The sequence below is a fragment of the Emydura macquarii genome, unplaced genomic scaffold, assembly GCF_026122565.2.
Source record: "Emydura macquarii macquarii isolate MOO-44397 ecotype Brisbane River unplaced genomic scaffold, CSIRO-AGI_Emac_v2 contig_1254, whole genome shotgun sequence".
NCBI classification, from domain to species: Eukaryota; Metazoa; Chordata; order Testudines; family Chelidae; genus Emydura; species Emydura macquarii.
The window spans coordinates 9,409,400-9,427,579 of NW_027131391.1; the positions used below are offsets into that span (position 1 = coordinate 9,409,400).

The following is an 18,180-nucleotide window of genomic DNA, read 5'->3' on the forward strand; positions in this document are numbered from 1 at the left end:
CCCAGTTCCCCCCTAGCAGAGACAGGTCCATGCACCTGCACCTGCAGGGGCAGGGGCAAGGGTGGGGAGAGGAACACTGCCCCCACTTCCCTCCCTGGCTCTGCACGGCACATCAGAGTTACACCCCTCCCCTGTAGTTTAATTTAATTGCTGCTGGGCTGAGGCAGACGCCAACACCGGGCCAGGGGACAATGGGGGGGGGGGGAGGGGAAGCAAGAGGCCTCGTGTATCAAGGCAGCCTCAATGCCTGGCATCCCCAAGCAAAGCTAACACACTGGGGGCCTCAAATTGCCTTTGCCCAGCCTGCTCTTCAGTTGACCCTCTGCCATCCGGAGGCAGGATTTCCTCATTCAATGGGCTACCGGCCTAGCTAGTGCAGTCACCAGCTGCTGCCTCGAAGCCTGGCCAGCCAAGCGGGCTGGCAGAGCAAGGCAGCCTGCTGGCAGAGGGCGGTGCTGGGCAGAGGCTGTGAAGGGGACGGCTGGATAGCCTGTTAACATTGGTTGGAGTACAGCAGCCAGAGTTGCTGAAATGCACAATTGACAGCCTGGAAACAGGACCCAGCCATCACCCCCTCCCCGCTCCTAAGGAAGCCCCCAAAACCCAGGAAGTCAAAGCCTTAGTTCTCCCACCGAGAGTGAGGCCCAGAGGTCCCCACGGGCCTCGCTCCCCCATAGTTTAGGGCAGGCAGGCTGGACTGCCATTTGCTGCGCTGTGGACTGAGTTCTCCACAGTGACGTGAGTTACTTGAAAACTTTCTGGGGCTTTGAAAGGGAAGGGGCGGAGGTGGACGGCTGTATGGCAGCTGAGCTCAAACCGCTTACAAGAGTGGCTCTTAGGATGGCATGCTGGGATAATCGGGAGGCTATTTTTAGTGATATAACCTAAGGGCAGTGTCCACACGTGCTTTTTCGCAAAAACTTTGCCGAAAAAGGCTCTGTGCCTCTCGTTTAGGTGGTTTTATTTTGTCGACAAACCAGGGCAGTTTTGTTGACAAAAGGAGACTTTTGTCAGCAAAACTTTCCAGTGTAGACAAGGCCTTAGATTTTATACTTTCCTGAAAGAAGTAACCCTTCCACCCTGCAAAGTAGTCTGTACGTACCTGAGAACTTTGCAGTCTTTGCAAGTCAGATGAAGTTGAAATATATCTCGGCATTCAACACTTTCTATAAGCTGTAATGGAACCTGTAATTAAAAAGATTAAATGGCCTTATTCCAAAGTGCACTGATATTGCAGTTTCTCAGCATGTGTCATACCGGCTTATTAGAGGGCTCTGTGGAGAGAGCTGTAAATATAACTAAATCAATAGTTCTGATGCAGTATCTTGCTGTATATAAATTAGTTCATTACTTCATTGTTTCTCAGCTGAGAAATCATATAAGATCACATGGACACCAGCTGAGATCACAGGTTATACCACGGCAAAGTCTAAAGGATAGGAAGTATATGTCAAGGCCTGGGTACTAGTCTGGGGCTCAGGAGACTCTCTGCCCCGTCACAGGCTTCCTATGTGACCTTGGACAAGTCACTTAGTCTCAGTGACTCAGCTCCCCATCTGTAAAATGGGGATAACAGACCTTCTCTACCCCATGGATGCTGTGAGGGTAAATACATAAAAGATTGTGAAGCACTCAGATATCATAGTTATGTGGATTATAAAGGTACCGTAGATAGACAAATGGTTTATGTAGTTGCCTAGTTGCTTTTAAAATAATACATCTCTTCCGATCATTCTCCCATTGATCTTACAATGCATGACAGAAGGATTATCACGAAAGTTACATTTAATAAATGAAGAGAACGATGGGGATATTTGATGGGAAAACCTGCTTCATTCTAAACTGGAGCATTTTTTCAAAGTCCTCCTTTCCTGACCAGACAGCCTCATTTACAATTAATTTTGTAAAACACCATGAAACTACACGGTGTTTTATAAACAAATATGAGATTACAATCTAGGTGCGAAAACAGTTTACAATCGAGGTGATTTCCCTTTTTCAGACAATTTGTCTATCTCGGTACCTGTTCATCCCTTCCTTCACCATATTCCTTCCAAACCCAATCTTATGTAGACAATCCGTCCTCACTGAATGTCCTATTCCCATTACATTGCTTCCTGGCTCCTCTTCCTACCCTCCAGACCCTGACCACTCACTCACTATTACTCCTCCTTCCTCTGTCTCCAAGACCAAGTCTACACTATTTCTTGCCTCTTCCTTTCAAAATCATCCTTCTGTTCTACTCCCTTTCATCCACCCCTTCTCCAGCAATAAGCCTCTTCCCTCATGAAATCCTTATTTAGTAAGAAAAGGTTACTCACCTTGTGCAGTAACTGAGGTTCTTCGAGATGGTTGTCCCTGTGGGTGTTCCACTTTAGCTGTCCATACGCCCTACGCCTAAGATCAGAGATTTACAGTAGCAGTGCCCGGTTGAGTCACATGCGCTGTCACTGCCTCACACATCTCCGGGGGTTACCTAGTGTCATGTGACCAACTGTCCCTCTGTTCCTTCTCTACCATGTAGCGTAGTTTTTATTTATATAACTCTGAAGTAGAGGGGAGGAGGGAGGGTAATGGAGTATCCACAGGGACAACCATCTTGAAGAACCTCAGTTACTGCACAAGGTGAGTAACTTTCTTCTTCTAAGAGTGTCCCTGTGAGTGCTCCACTTTAGGTAATCGTTGAGCAGTGGCCATCAGTGAAAGGAATGGGCTTCGGAGTTGTGCTCCGGACAGCTGATAAGACCATGAATCTGAATAAGGCATCTGAAGATGATTGCTGTTCTATAGCATAGTGTTTTGAAAACATGTGGATAGATGCCCAAGTGGCTGCTTTATAAATGTCCATAGTGGGTACATTGTTGAGGAAAGCAATGTATGTTGAGACTGCTCTCGCGGAATGTGTGCGGGTCCCTACTGGGGCCTGTCGTTGGAGTTTTTGGTAACAGAGGTGAATATATCCTGAAATCCACTTGTATAGTCTCTGTTTCGAGATAGTCTGTCCTTTTGATAGCTCTGTTGTAGAGATGAACAGTCTTGGTAATTTTCTAAAGGTTTTTGTTCTATTTATGCAGAAGGCCGGTGCTCTTTGGATATCAAATGTGTGGAATGCTGCTTCTCTTTTATCTGCATGAGGTCTTGGAAAAAATGGAGGTAAGTAGATGGGGGTTTTTTTAAATGAAAAGGGGAAGTGACTTTGAATGTGATTTCAGGGTGAACTTGTCTTTTAAGAAAATTATGGAAGAATGTTGCCGAGGGAGTTGCGACCCAGCAGATAGTAGAGGGCTGTCTGTAACCGTCGATATTAAGTTGAATAGAGTGGCAAATTGTTGTTGGTAATGTGGCTCTGGCCTTTCGGCAGTTGAGGTAGGCTCCAATGAATTCTAGTTCCTGGACTGCTATCATTGTTGACTTATGTTCATTTATTTGTAACCCTAGGCTCATAAAGAGGGTTATTTGTGCTTTCAGTGGCCTCTAGTGCTTCTTTTAGTGTTGTGGCCCTCATCAGGCAGTCATCTAGATACGGGATTATCATGAGTCCGTGTCCGGGTAGATGTGCTGCCACTACTTATAGAACTTTTGAGAAGACCCTTCGGGAGGTTGATAGTCCAAACAGGAGTACTCTGTATTAGAAGTGTTGGTTTCTTAAAGTGATCATTAGGAACCTCCTGCGTGACGGATGTATTATCATATGGAAATATGCGTCTTGGAGGTGAGAACAGAGTACCAATCCCCCTTTTCTATCACTGGTATTATTGTTGCTAACGTGACCATCTTGAAATGTTGGGTTCTGATGAATTTGTTGAGTTTCTTAGATATAGAATGGGCATCCACCCACCTGTCTTCTTCTGTGATAGACAGAAAGTAGTGTGAATAGAAACCCTTCCCCCTGATCTGTGGTGGTACAGGTGCTACTGCACTTAGCTGTATCAAGTGCTGTACTTCCTGTTGTAACAAGTTTCTCGTGAGGGGGTCCCTGAAGAGGGACAGAGAAGGGGGGTGGGTAGGTGAGATAGATATAAAAGGGATGGAGTAACCAGTCACTATAATTTTTAGAACCCATCTGGCTGTTGTGATGTTCTTCCAGATTTGTTGAAATGGGGACAGTCGATCTCCGAATGGTGCGAAGATAGCATGAGACACCCAAAAATCCTTTCAACCACACCTTCAAAATTTTAGTCTAGATGTAGACTACTGAGACATTGAAGGCTGATTTGACATTTCGCATCTCCCAGTATGTTGTCTACACCTCTGGTCGTATCGCCTGTGTGGTTGTGCGTAGGTTGGACAGAATCTCTGGGTATAAAACCTGCCTTGCTTCTTTCTATTTGGAGGTGTATAGATGCCTAATGATTTTAGCATTGTCCTTGAGTATGTGAAGAAACGTGTCAGTTTTTTCCATGAATAACTTTGGGCCTTCGAATGGCAGATCCTCCACAGTTGACTGTACCTCTCTGGGAAAACCCGAAAGATGAAGCCATGATTCACGATGCATGACTATTTATGTGGCCATAGAACATGCAGCTGTGTCAGTCAAGTCAAGCGAGGCTTGCAGTGCAGTGTGGGTGATAAAATGGCCCTCAGTGATGTTGGCCCTGAATTGCCCTTTTTTGTCTTCTGGCAAGCTATCAATAAAATCTGTCATTTTGGAAAAGATTGAGAGAGTTTATTTTGATAAAAGGGCCTCATAATCGGCTACCTGGAACTGTAATGTTGTGGAAGAGTATGCCTTGCGGCCGAAGAGATCTAGTCCCTTCCAGTCTTTGTCATAGGGGGGTTGTCCTGTTATGGTGTTGTTTTCCCCTCTCATTTACTGCCTTGACTACTAAAGAGTTTGGTGCGGGGTGTGTGAACAAAATTCACTGCCTTTAGAAGGGACATAGTATTTCTTGTCTGACCTCTTGCACGATAGTGGTGCTGTCTCTGGTGTCTGCCAGATCATCTTGGCAGGTCCCCTGATGGCATCATTTATGGCTGGTTAATGCTATCTTAGCAGAGGTGGCTGTCTGCAGTATGTCAACCAATTTATGTCGTGACTCAAGTATCTCTTCAAGGGGTATGTCGAGAGACACTGCCACCCTTTTGAAGAAGGTTCTGGAATTACTTGAAGTCATCCGGAGGCATTATGGTTTCATCTAGAGAAGATGATGACATTTAGTGGAGAGGAGTCCTCATGATCAGAGATTTCCTCAGTCTCTTCCACTACTTCCTCTTGTGGTTCAGTGGGAACTGATGCAGTTGTTGTTGGTGAGTGTGTTGTCCTAGATCTTGGTGGGCTTAGGGACTGAGTGTTGAGCCCTGTATATAGTCCAAGAGTGCCAATATTGCCACTGAGATGGGAATGGTATGGGGGGTGGTGCCCAGGGTTGCCCATACCAGTGGGTGCTCGAGATGTGGAGTGGTGGCTCAAGTGATGGGATGGCAAATGAGTGGGAGAGGAGTGACGAGATGAATGTATCTGTCTTTCCTCTTCCTCCTTCTCACCCCTGGATAGTGGAGGGGCAGACCTGGGTGGTGTGGTCATGTGGCTTGGTATCAAGCATGTTGGAGTAACATCAGTACCGAAGAGAGGGGACTCTGGAGTTGATGAGACTATTAGATCTCTTTGTCTCAGAAACTGTTGCTGTACCAGGAGGGACGGTACCGCTACTGGCATAACTGGCTGTACCGACAAATGTAGCTGTCATCGGTATGGAGGATTTCATGCTGTGCACTGCCGGTACCGTAAGTGGTGCTATCGGCTGCCGTGCCGTTGAGGTACTCGGTGCCAAGTGTCTTTTCGGCTCCATAGGTACCAAGGCTGTGGGCTTCTCCTTGCCCTTAGTGTCTTTCTCGGAGCTTGCCCTTTTAGGGTCTTTAGTTCTCTGGGTACTGGTGGTATCTGATAGTCCCGGAGTCTCAGAGTCTGAAGTGCTCAGCTTCGATGAAGTTTCCGTGGCTAAGGAATGCTTTTTCTTGGTTAGTTCTCTTTGAAGTGAAGTTGGAGAGCGCTTTTTGTAGCCTTTTTAGGCACAGACTCTTTAGTAGGCGTTTTTGTGGCCAGCCCTGTATCACAGGCTGCCAATGGCGACCGTTGGCCAGGAGGGGACCTTGACTTATGGTCCGAGGTTGGTCTCAGTGATTTCTCCATCATGTGGAGTTTAAATTGAAGGTCTCTAGCGTTCCTTGCTCTCACCTTTAAGTTGTGGCAATGTGAGCACTTCTGGGGAATACGTGATTCGCCCAAACAACAGACATACTGTGCATGACTGCCCGAAAGTGTAATAGAGAGCCTGCAAGTCAAGCACCACTTAAACTCTGGAGAGCCAGCCTTGTTTGTTTGTTTTTTTTAAATAGGGTGAACAGAAAAGAAGAGAATAAGCAAACTGCTAAATAATTCTTATCCTAATAACTATGTTCTACGTTTGAAAGAAGGGCGCTGCTCAAGCCAAAGGCAATAGAGAAAGAACTGAAGGATGGTTGGTTGCACAGCACTATGTAACCGCTGGAGACGGCATGATGGGGTGACAGCGCATGTGCAACCCAACTGGGCATTGCTACCACAAACCTCTGATCTCAGGGCGCATGGACTCAAAGTGGAGCACCCATAGGGACACTCCTAGAAGAACACCACAACCTTCCATGTTTTTTTCTGTTCAATTTGTCATCCTTTGATCCAGGCAACCCTTCATATCAATCTTTCTCTTATCCTTCTCTTTCTGTACAATCCATCTCCTACTCCTCGTCCATCTTCAGCCCCTCTTCCCATCCTTTATTAGTCTCCCTATAAAACTTCTCCCTGGAAAGCTCTCTTTCCTCATGCTCCTATCCTTTTTTTACAGATGACCTTTCATTGCCATCACACTCTCTTTTTTCATGCTGACCCACACTGCAAATCGTATTCACTCGGTGCAGTTAGTCTACTCTCCAAAGAGCCATGAGTTATACTTGCAGGCAGTACACCATACAGGAGTCTCTATCTAAATACAGCAGCGGAGAAGCAACTTTTAAAAAAGCAGACATGCATTACTATCAAAGCCCAACGTCACATTATAGAAGGTATTGCAGCATCATGCACTTGCAGTATCTCTGTCTCTTAACTGTCTCTGCTAGAATTAATTATCTCCCTTCAAAGACTAGCAACATTTTAGAACTCTGGAAACCACTATCAAAATTAAATAAAGTTTCTCCTGAGTTTCTGAAGCTGACTGTGGCTTAACGGCAATGTAGAAGCTATGTCTGGGGAAAACAAATAGTAATACGCAAATACGATGGGGAAAATCTGAAAACACCAACTGACTCAACTTGCAAGTAAAGGTGAAGGTGAGGGAAAGACCATACTGAGGCTCATGTAATAATTAAAACTACAAAACAATTCCCGCTCTAACAGTATTACTTCATAGAATCATTGAAATGTAGGGCTGAAAGGGACCTTGATACGTCATCAAGTCCAGCCCCCTGCCCTGCGGCAGGACATAGTACACCTAAACTTGACAGGTGTTCACCCAACCTGTGTTTAAAAATCTCCAGTTATGGGGATTCCAAAACCTCCCTTGGAAGCATGTTCTAGTGTTTAACTACCCTTATAGTTAGAAAGTTCTTCCTAATACCTAACCTAAATCTCCCTTGCTGCAGATTAAGCCCATTACTTCTTGTCCAGTGGACATCGAGAAAAATTTATCACTGGCCTCTTTTTAATAACCCTTAACATATTTGAAGACCTATCAGCCCCTCCACCCCCCAGTCTTCTTTTCTCCAGCCTAAACATGCCCATTTTTCAACCTTTCCTTATAGGTCACGTTTTCTAAATCTATTATTTTTGTTGCTCTCCTCTAGATTCTCTCCAATTTGTTCACATCTTTACTAAAGTTGTAAAGTTTCCTTCTTTGTATACCATACCCAAAACCTACTCTAGAAAAGAAAGCTATTTGAAAGGGTTTAATTCAAGTCTATGGTTTCCCAAAACCACTGAAATTTTAACTCCCTTACAGCGAACTAGCTAAGGGGAAAAAAAGGCTCAGAAAGAAACAGTTCCCAGCTGCCATAGTTCCAGCCTTTCCTTAAGAAATGCCAATCAAGAGATGATAGCCTGGGAATTCAAATTTTCATGTGCACTCAAAGTGCCATTGTTGAATTTACTAATGATCCCTTAGATTAATATAAATCAACACTTTTGACAGTCATGGTTCCATCAGTTTATGTATGGTCTGCTGGGCCTTTTCTTTTTCCACTTAAAATAACATGTTCCTGTTGCTATGCCGTTGAATTAATTTATCCAGTGAAAGGACTTGTGCGTACAGCCCTTTTCTGCTGTGTTGCAAGGTGAGCATCAACACTCAATTTTTTTTCTGGTCAAAGCATAGGTGCAGCAAGTGATCTAGAAGCATTGTGCTACTTACTGAGATTTCATAAGCATCAGATTGACAGACAGTCTATTGAATTGTAAACAAAAAAAACACAAAAAAAAACAAGATTAAGATAAAAGCCAGAGACTGGGTTTGGGCATTTTTAACTGGATTCTATCTTCTCCACACAGTTGCCTCTTGCAAAAGTCCAAGAATTGGCATGCACACTGTATTTGCTGGAGGGCCATTTCTGCAGCTGCCGCATGGTAACGACTCCCACTGCCTTCAATAGGAGCTGCTTGCATGCAGCAGCTGGAGAATCAGGATCTTGGAATTCATTCAGTTTGAGAATACAGCATCCAACATAACATGCTACAAGCTGGTACTTTTGTAACAGGTCCTCTCTCCTGCAAAGAAGTATTTCTCTTCAGCGAGGTGGGAAGGTTGTCAGCTCATTCACGGTACCCATATCTAATTTAGGATATTAAGTCTTACATAAATTGGAATGGATGTGTCACAAGGTGGTGGCCCCTCAAGGGCAGATGGGCCTCAGTCCACCTGTAACAAGCTTACCTCATCTTCCCAGGTGCAGAGAATGAAGGTCATATGGCTGTTGTGTTATGGTGACACATAAGGCCAGGATAAATACAAGAGAGACTAGGAGAGAGAAGGGGCTGTAGGTGGATGTTGGTAGATGCTGCAGGAACTAACGAGGCTCCCACAGGGCCCTGAATCAGGGAGGAGACACTGCTGGGGAAGGAGGCCTGTGGAGAAGGTGGACAGGGTCAAATAACAGCTAAGAAGTGCTGGGAGAGCAGGACTTGGGACTTTAAAAACAAAGAGTCACTGTGAAACTGGGGCAGAAGAGACTTCATTTTTGTGTTTATTTTATGTTAATAAATCAGACCCCAAAAAGGGGCACTGATTGGATACAAGGCTTTGTAGAGTTATTGAGGAGTTTGAGTAAAGGGGAAACAGGCAGGGTGCTGCAGAGCCAAAACTGGCCACCAGGTGGTGCTACAGGGTAGGGCACCCCATTACATATTGTGCTTGTGTCTTCCCTCCTATAGGAGTCTTCCTACTCCCTGCAGTATCTGCAAGCATCTGCCTCGCTCTCCTGGCCTCTTCCTTATCTACTGCAGGCCTCATTGGCTCACCTGACCCACCAGTTACTTGACATACATTCTCCCTACCTGGGGAGGTAAGTGAAGCTTGTCACAGATCAGCTGGGGCCTTAAGGGGCCAGCCACCCTGTGACAGTATGATACGCTCAAAATTAAAATAAAGCTTACAAAATTTGTAAACCGACAAGTTACGAAAAGCCTCTTTCTATGGGTAACCAGTTCTTCTTTAAAGAGCAACTCTGATTTTAAAAAAACAATAGGAAATAATAGAGATAAATACGGTCAAGAGTACATAGCACACTTTTAAATTACAGATACACCATTTGTGCAAATATAGCTGAATTGCTTACTCCCCCAAAGTATGACACTAAAAATGGTGCCGTCATTGCATTTACCTTCTATCCTCTATGTTAAGTCTTCTCTGCCTAGAGCCCTGATACAAATAAACTTACACTCAGGTTGGCAGAGAAGACCAAATTTTGTTGCAGAAGAATAAGCATTCTAGTCTAGCTTTATATTATCAACACAAATGTCATCTGGGTAATGATGATATATGAAACAGAACTAACACCACTTAAGTATCAGGTGGAGTGTGCAGTTTTGACAAGGACCAATGGGATAGGAAAGTCACTGAGGCAGAATAAATACAGAAATACCAATATCATTTTATACACTCATTTCTGACCATAATCAGTGAGTTTTTGGTTTAAAAACAAACTTTCAGTGCTCATCATCATCATCATCCAGGCAAATCCCAAAACAGCATAGCTTCATTGCATCAAATGCCATCTGGATCCCTCTCTAACTTGGCCCTTAAGCTGGTCTGGCTGGATGTTCAGTCTATGTCCGTCACTGGTGATCTTATCACACCAGCAAAGCTTTTGGCACCCACATGACAGCCAAGTGCAAAGTGGCATTCATGAAAAATACAAAATGGACAGTCCTTGCAAATGAAATACTGTATTTCAAACACGCCCTGATCCAGTAGCCAATTCTAGGGATAAAACCTTGGTTTGTAGGGGTTCAGTCCTTGGCTTCCCTGCTAAGACGCTAAACTGACATCTCACTGAGGTAACAGATTTTATAAGGCGAGCAACCTGCTAGGAAATGGCCAGTTCACCCATCAATTTTGCATGTCACAAGAAAGCTGTCAGATAATAACTATTTTCAGACACTACCAGTGTGTGCTAGAGTTAAACTGGTGGCCTAAGGGTAAATGGCTTTATCTACTTCCTATTATCAATCCCATAAACCACTTAGACCTTCAATTTTATTTTAACATAGTAGATAATGTAATTTGGATTCAGCCTAAAATTGCCATAGGACTCTGCTTGAGGCTATTCATTTTAAAATAAAAGGAATGCAAACGGAGCTTAGTCATTTGAAAATGAAGGCTGCTTACCTGTAACCGTAATTCTGAGACGGCACCACATTCACACCTGTACTGTGCCACCTTGTGGTGCTCTATGGTAAATAAATATTACAGAAGGATCAGCTAGAGCACCCCCATGCCTTCCCCACCCCTCCCCACAGAGTCACAAGGCACTGCGAGCTTATAAAGGGGACAGAGTGCCCTAATCACCTCAGTTCCTTCAACCACAAAGCCAATGACACGGAATAATAAGGACTCTGACGGAGGGTCTGAGGAGAGGGAAGTGTGAATATGCATAGACATCTCAAAGAACTTCAGTTACAAGTAAATAACTTTCATTTCTGCGAGAGATTCTGCATATTCCTACTTATGGGATAGACTGATAAACAGTGCTGAAACTAACCTGGAGACAGGAACAGAGTCTTTAGCTGAATAGCACTGCCTTGCCAAATCCAGTGTCCGTCCTAGAAGCCAAGTCCAGAGCACACTGCTTGGTGAAAGTATGCACAGAAGTCCAGGTCACAGTTTTGCAAATTTCAACAACTGGCACCTGCCTCAGACCAGTGGAGCCACAGCTCTAGTGGAATGAGGTTAAATCCCAGAAGGTACAGGGAGTTTTGCCCATGTGTTGCACTCAGCAATATACTGTTTAATCCACTGAGAAATGGTCTGGGGAAGAAACCATATACCCCATGTAATTCTTTGCATATGTAGCGAGGGGGCGTGGCCTCCCCCTGAGACTGACACGGAGGGACAGTCATGCACCCCCTGGCTGGCGGAGCCAGGAGGGACATGCCCACCATGCCAGAAGCAGAGGGACAGGAACAGGAAGTATAATGGGTGGGCCCTGCAGATCGGTTGGGAGACAGCCAATGGAGGAGAAGGATATCGCCTGCCTGCCGCTGGAGTGGGAGCCTTGCGAGGACTCCGGCTGCACCGAGGACTTATCTGAGGTGCTCGACAACCCAGACGCCAAGGAGCTACTGGGACTGCCACTGGTGATGTACCCCGAGGAGGCAGATGACAAACTTTGGAGGCAGTTACACTATAAAGAGGGTAGAGGAAGTAGCTCAAGGGTAGCTGACCACTGGCTGTGCTCATGTCTGAGCATCAGTCAGCATGTTTCAGCTGGAGTCCCGCTGACCTAGTGATGGAACACTCCGCCAATAATAGGGCCCTGGGCTGCGACACGGTGGAGTCGGGAGGGCCTGCATTCCCCTACCCCCCCCCTTGCCACCCCACCCTGCGGTGGCAGCCTCACCCCTTCCTGTGAAGCCTTGATGGTGCTTATCCCGCCTGTGAGCCCTATACGGCATTGGTGCGCAACATCCTCCTCCCCCTCGCCCCCCCCCCCCCCGGGGAATCCCTAGAGCTTAAGGATGTAGACTGTTTATTTGCCCGCCCTGTCTGAGGGCCAGACCCATTGACTGCTTACCCGCCCTGTGCTGCCTGGGGCTGGGGCCTTAGAGATAGCTAACCCCCTGCCTTAAACTTCCCCACACAGGTAAGCCAGCGAGGAGACGTGGCCTCCCACTGAGGCTGACAAGGAGGGACAGCCATGCGCTCCTACAGCATAAGACACAAACCATCTAGGCGATTTATAAAAACCTCTTAGTTCTGCCCAGGTAATAGACGAAAGCCTTTCTATCATCCAAAGTATGTAGAACCAATTCCCCCTTATTAGACAGCTGTTTAGGGGGGTAAACCAGCAAATTAAAGGTTTGATTGATGTGGAAATCACACTCCACCTTAGTTAAAAATCTGAGATCAGAGCTAAGTATTACCTTGTCCTTATGAAAAGAATTGAATATTGGATCAGCCATAAGGGCATTTTCACTCACTCTCCCAATGTGATGGCAATAACGAAAACCATCTTGATAGATAAATAGTAGAAAGAGCACTCATCCAAGGATTCAAAGGGTGATTTCATCAGCATGGTCAACACCAAATTGAGGTCCCAAGGAGGAATGAGTTTTCTAACGGAGATGAACGGAAATATTTGATGATCCCTTCACAAATCTTTTAACCAAACATCAACTAGAATGTAATACATGGAGATGGCTACCAAGTGAACCTATACCAGTGAGTTGGATAACCCGATTCTTTAAGTACATTCAGTATTCCAGAACACAAGGAATGGAATGAGATAGAGAAAAGTCAGATCATCCCTTCATCCAAGTCTGAAATCTGGGCCACTTTAGACAGTAATAGTTTCTAATAGATTGTTTTTGCGCATTAATTAGTATGTCCTGCACAGATGAAGAATATGAAAGCTCAAGAGCAGACAGAGACAGAGTTCAATCACTCACGCCATCAGGTGAAGAAACTGTGGGGCCAGGTGAGAGATGCTGCCCTCCAGCTGGGACGGGAGATCTGGTGACAGGGATGATGAATGAAGATTCTGCCTAACACCTGAAGGAGACTGTTAAATCACTACTGATGTGGCTACGCTAGGGCAATTAATATCTTCCTTGCCCTGTCCTGAGGTATCTTCATTACCACCTTCTGAATCAATGGGAAAGGGGAAAATGCATACATCTGGCCCTTGCCCCAGTGGGAAAGGAAAGAAACTGACAGGGACTGACTATTCCTGCCCACTCTGGAACGGAAGAGATGACAATTTCTGTTGACCCTGGTTGCAAAACAGGTACACCTCTGGTTGACCCCAGTTGGAGAACATAGTCAGAACCAACTGAACCCACTGGGTACATCTACACAGATTATAAAAACATGCGCATGGCTCGGGTCAGCTGATTCGGTGATGCAGGGCCTGAGCTCCAGGTTGAAAAACTGTTGTGTAGACATTCCCCTTCAGCTCAAGCTCAACTGTCTACACAGCAATTTTTAGCCCTACTGCCCAAGCCCCATGAACTCCAGTCAGCTGACTTGGACCAGCCTCAGCCGTGCCGCAGGTCTTTTATCCCTGTGTAGAGGTACTCTTAGGGACCATTCGTGCATCTGATAACTGTTTCCACTTAGACAGTCTGCGATTACAGTTTTCCCTTGCTAGATGCAAATACCACCACCATTCCCATAGATTTATCACCTCTGTGCACAACAGAGCAGAGGTGGCCCTCCCTGCCTGTTGATGTAATATATCACCAATGTATTGTCCATCACCACCTGCACAACACTTTCTTGGAGTGGGGAGGAATGACCAGAGTGCTGGTGAACAACTCTCAGTTTCAATACAGTGATATACAGGGATGTCTCCTGAGCAGACCAGTACCACTGAACTGTCAAATGATTCAGATGCTCTCCCCAACCCCTGGTTGATGCTTCTGAAGTCACTGTCCAGGATGGACCCAAAGGATTGAACTGTACACACCTGAGCGTATTTGTTCTGACTAACCACCAGTCTAAGGAAACTACGATATTCTGACACAGAGTGATCAACAACGGAAGGCTCTTCCAACCTGGTCTGTACACCCGAGACATCCAGTGTTGTAAAGATCTCATTCTTAGACAGGCAAATGGAGTCACACAAGTAGTGGCTGCCATAAGACCCATGACACTAAGGGAGAATTTTACTCTCTGGGTGAGACATCGCCAATTCTGTAGCAGGTACTGGGTCATATTGATAAATCTGTCCTCTGACAGAAAAGCTCTCCCTTCCACAGAGTATGGCACCCATAAAGTGAATCCTTTGTGAAGGACAGAGGATCAGCTTTGGGCAGTTGCGAAGAACTGTGGTCTGAAAAGAGACTGGTCATGAAGACGATATGCTTTAACAGATCCTTGCACATAGAAGCCTTCAGTAGCCAGTAGTCTAAACAGGAGTAAACAAAAATGCCCTGATTCCTCAGATGAGTCGCTATCACAGAGAGACATTTTGTAAAAACTCTACGTGCTGTGGAAAGGCTAAATTGGAGCACACTGTACTGGAAGTTGCAACCAGCCACCACGAATCAAAGGTACCTGTGATGATTTTGACAAACAGAAATATGAATATCCACATCCTTTAGATCAAGAGTTGCGAACCAATCCATGACTGACAGCAAAGATATTATACTGCCCAAAGTCAATATGTAGAAGCAAAACTTCCAAATGTATTTGTTTAAATACCTTAAATCCAGTATTGGTCGAAACCCCCCCATCCTTCTTCTGCATCAAAAAACAGAAGGAATAAAAATCTCTGATAGCTCACGTATTCAGGAACCTTGTCAACTGCTCCTATCAGAAGCAATTTTTCTACTTCTACGATAAGAATTGCCTCATGAGAGAGGTCTCTCAAAAGGAAAGGGTAGGAAAGATGGGGAGAGGCAATCTTCTGAACTGAATGTCACAACCCCTTTCTACAATCCATAAAACCCACTGGTCCAATGTAATTTGCCTCCAATGGTTGATGAAGTTGGCTAGTCTGTGTCCAAAGAGAAGGGTAGATTAGTCTTGAGTGACTAGTTCTCAAATCCTGATTGTCCCATCAAAACTGAGGCTTGTTATTCTGTGACAATGATGCTGATGAGGAAGTGGCTTGTTTAGATTTGGATCTTGGTTTGAAAGGTTTTTTCTTATAGTTTTCCTGGAAGGCTGCGGGCACTGTGGACATCCCTGGTTTACCGGGAGATAAGATGTAGGACTGCCTCTGGCATCGACGGGAGGTAGGACTGCCTCTGGTATCGGAAAGAGGGAATGGAGGTCTCCTCCTAGCAGAGGGAATCAAATCCAGAGAGCAAGTCATTGCTCTCGTGTCCTTCGGTTTTCCCAGCAATTCGTCTGTATTTTCACTGAAAAGACCTTCCCGTGTATGAGTAAGATCCTCCGGCTTAATTCTAGTGTCCATAGCTAGGGAGGAGGAACAGAGTCATGAGTGCCTCCTGATGGTCATAGCAGATGCAAATGCTCTAGCAACAGAGTCAAAAGAAACTTTGGGTGCATGTTTGGCTACATTCCGCCCCTCTATTAAGACAGCATTCATCAACCTTCTTCTGTCATCAGGCAAGTCCTGGAAAAATAATGTCATCTTTTCCCATAGATGGAATGGTAACGGGCCATGACTGCCTGATAATTTACCACACTAATACTGAGGCAAGATGAGAACATCTTTCTCCCCAACTAATCAATCCTTTCCCCTTTTTATCAGATGGGGTGGAAAGTGATAGCCCAGATCTAGCCTTGTTACTGACAACAGCACACCTAACAGCCGTGAGTTAGGGATAGGGTGGGTGTGAAAGTAGGAGAAACCCTCAGAGGGTATCTGATACAACTTGTCAGCTTTCTTAGAAATAGGTTGGCAAGAAGTAGGCATAGTCCACATGGATTTAGCTAGCAGTGGAAAACCATCCAAAATTGGTAGATATATTCTACTCCTTGAAGTAGTCCCAACGATACCATAACACTGCATGATAAGTCTTTTCCATAGGCACTGCAAGTAGATTTAAAGTGAACACCATACGATTCACCAAGTCATGGAACTGCATAGCGTCCTGAGGAGGGGAGCGGAGGAGAGGAGGCTGAAGTCATCCCCACATGTTCATCCAATAGTAAATCGAATTCATAGTCCATTTGCAAATGCTTCTGATCGAAGAGAGGAGCCAACTCCTCATCTTCTTCCTTAGACAGCATTTCAGGCACCATTTTTGGTAATGTTGAAAGATCTGGAGGAGTCGGAACCGAGGATCTCAGGACTGCCAGATCCTTAACAAACGAAACATCTGCTCTCCATCCACTCAGAGGGTAAATAAAAAAAACTCCTGAGGTGGCCCTCAACAAGGCCCCAGGATTGCCAGATTCCCCAGCAACAGGGTTTAGGAATACAGAAGAACCTCAGAGTTACAAAGACCTCAGGAATGAAGGTTCTTCATAACTCTGAACAAAACATTATGGTTGTTCTTTCAAAAGTTTATAACTGAACATTGACTTAATACAGCTTTGAAATTTTACTATGAAGAAAAATGCTACTTTTAACCATCTTAATTTAAATGAAACAAGCACAGAAAGTTTCCTTGTCATATTTTTTTAAATGTTCCCTTAAATGTAAATTACTAAAAAAAAAGTAAACACAGCACTGTGCTGTACAGTATTGGCTTGCCCCCTTTTTTGGGGGGGGGGTCTCTTCTGTCTGATTGCGTACTTCCACTTTCAAATGAGATTGTGTGATTGACTGGTCATTTTTTAACACTGGTGTTCATAACTCAGAGGTTCTACTGTATGCCTGCACGAGGCGGACAACAGGGTGGTACAAAGCGAGTCACAGGTCTCTGTATTCTCCCTCATTTTCCTCGTAGTAAGGATGCGGTTCCGGATCTGATATAGAATATAAAGGTGATAATGGTGAATCTGAAGGGAAGAATGGAGATCAGGCTCTTTGTGGAGACTCTGTAGGGGTCCTAAGGAAGCATAGGGTGATGCGAGGGAAGATCCAGAGCATCTTCTGGCCTCTATTTCTTAACAAGAGATAAGAAAGATGACCTCAGAACTGGGGAAATATGTCTCCTTTTGGAAATCCAGTGTTTCACACTCAGAACCAATGAAGCAAACGGAGCCAGTAGATGAACCAGGGCTGTCACTGTGTCAGAGCACTCTGGAACCAAGGAAGTAGCTAGAACCAACCAAGGAACCAACAGTGGATCTGAAGATGTGGACAGCAGATCTGATATTACATACAAATCCATTTCCCTCACTAATGAAGCCAGGAATGGAACAGCTCTCCACTTTGGAACCATAACAATCTTGCCAGAACTGGATGGATCCGACAATTCTAATGTGCAGGAACTGGAACTACTAACAGCAGCCATTTTGTCTCTCTGCCTCTTTCTTCCGTGCTGCAACAGATGCAACCAAAGGCACTGATGGCCCAGATTCTGACACACCGTTCAACTCCATCTTCCTGGATCCTGAAGTGGAAGTTGGAACCGACGACCCTGGTCCTGCAGACACAGGGGTTCCATCAGGGTTGAATAGCTGGGTGGAATGAGGTACAGCACTAATGAGAGTGGCCAAATTCTCTCTTGACCGCCCTTCTGGAACCAAGGCAGACAGATCCAACCACGTGGCTCTCAGTTCAGTTACCTGTATCCTCAGGGGATTGACTGAGGGAGCCACAGGAACAGAGTCTGACCCTGACAGGAAGTGGAGCTTCTTGGAACCCTTCAGTCACTTGATGCTAGTAGCAACATGGGCAGAAACTGGTTGCTTAGACCTAGTATCCGAGTCCTGATAGAGTCCAGGGTGTCACCTCGAGAGCTTCCTTAGGCAGAGAAATTGCAGTTCAGTCTCTCTATCCTTGTGGCTCTAGGAGTAAAGGTTTGACAAATCAAACACACAGAAGGCAAGTGCCTTCTCCCAGGCACTTGAGGCACCGCAAATGGTCACTGGATGCTGGGAAGACAGCTGGCAGGAAGCACACTTTTGAATCCCT

At 45.3% G+C, this 18,180-nt stretch overlaps 1 protein-coding gene across 9 annotated transcripts in view; it reads right to left on the reverse strand.

The window, feature by feature from the left end:
• MTMR3 (myotubularin related protein 3) overlaps nt 1-18,180 on the reverse strand; it is a 145,275-nt gene that overhangs the window by 57,588 nt on the left and 69,507 nt on the right. For 7 of the 9 annotated variants that reach the window (XR_010920227.1, XM_067550225.1, XM_067550226.1 and 4 more), the window contains 2 exons: nt 8,379-8,411; nt 1,103-1,185 (listed from right to left, as the gene is read on the reverse strand). Coding sequence is in view for 8 of the 9 variants with exons in the window: in XM_067550225.1 (XP_067406326.1) it covers nt 1,103-1,185; nt 8,379-8,411 (116 nt within the window). In the remaining variant the exon portion in view is untranslated. The remainder of the gene's footprint in view (nt 1-1,102; nt 1,186-8,378; nt 8,412-18,180) is intronic. The other 2 variants (XM_067550228.1, XM_067550227.1) reach the window with 1 other exon arrangement.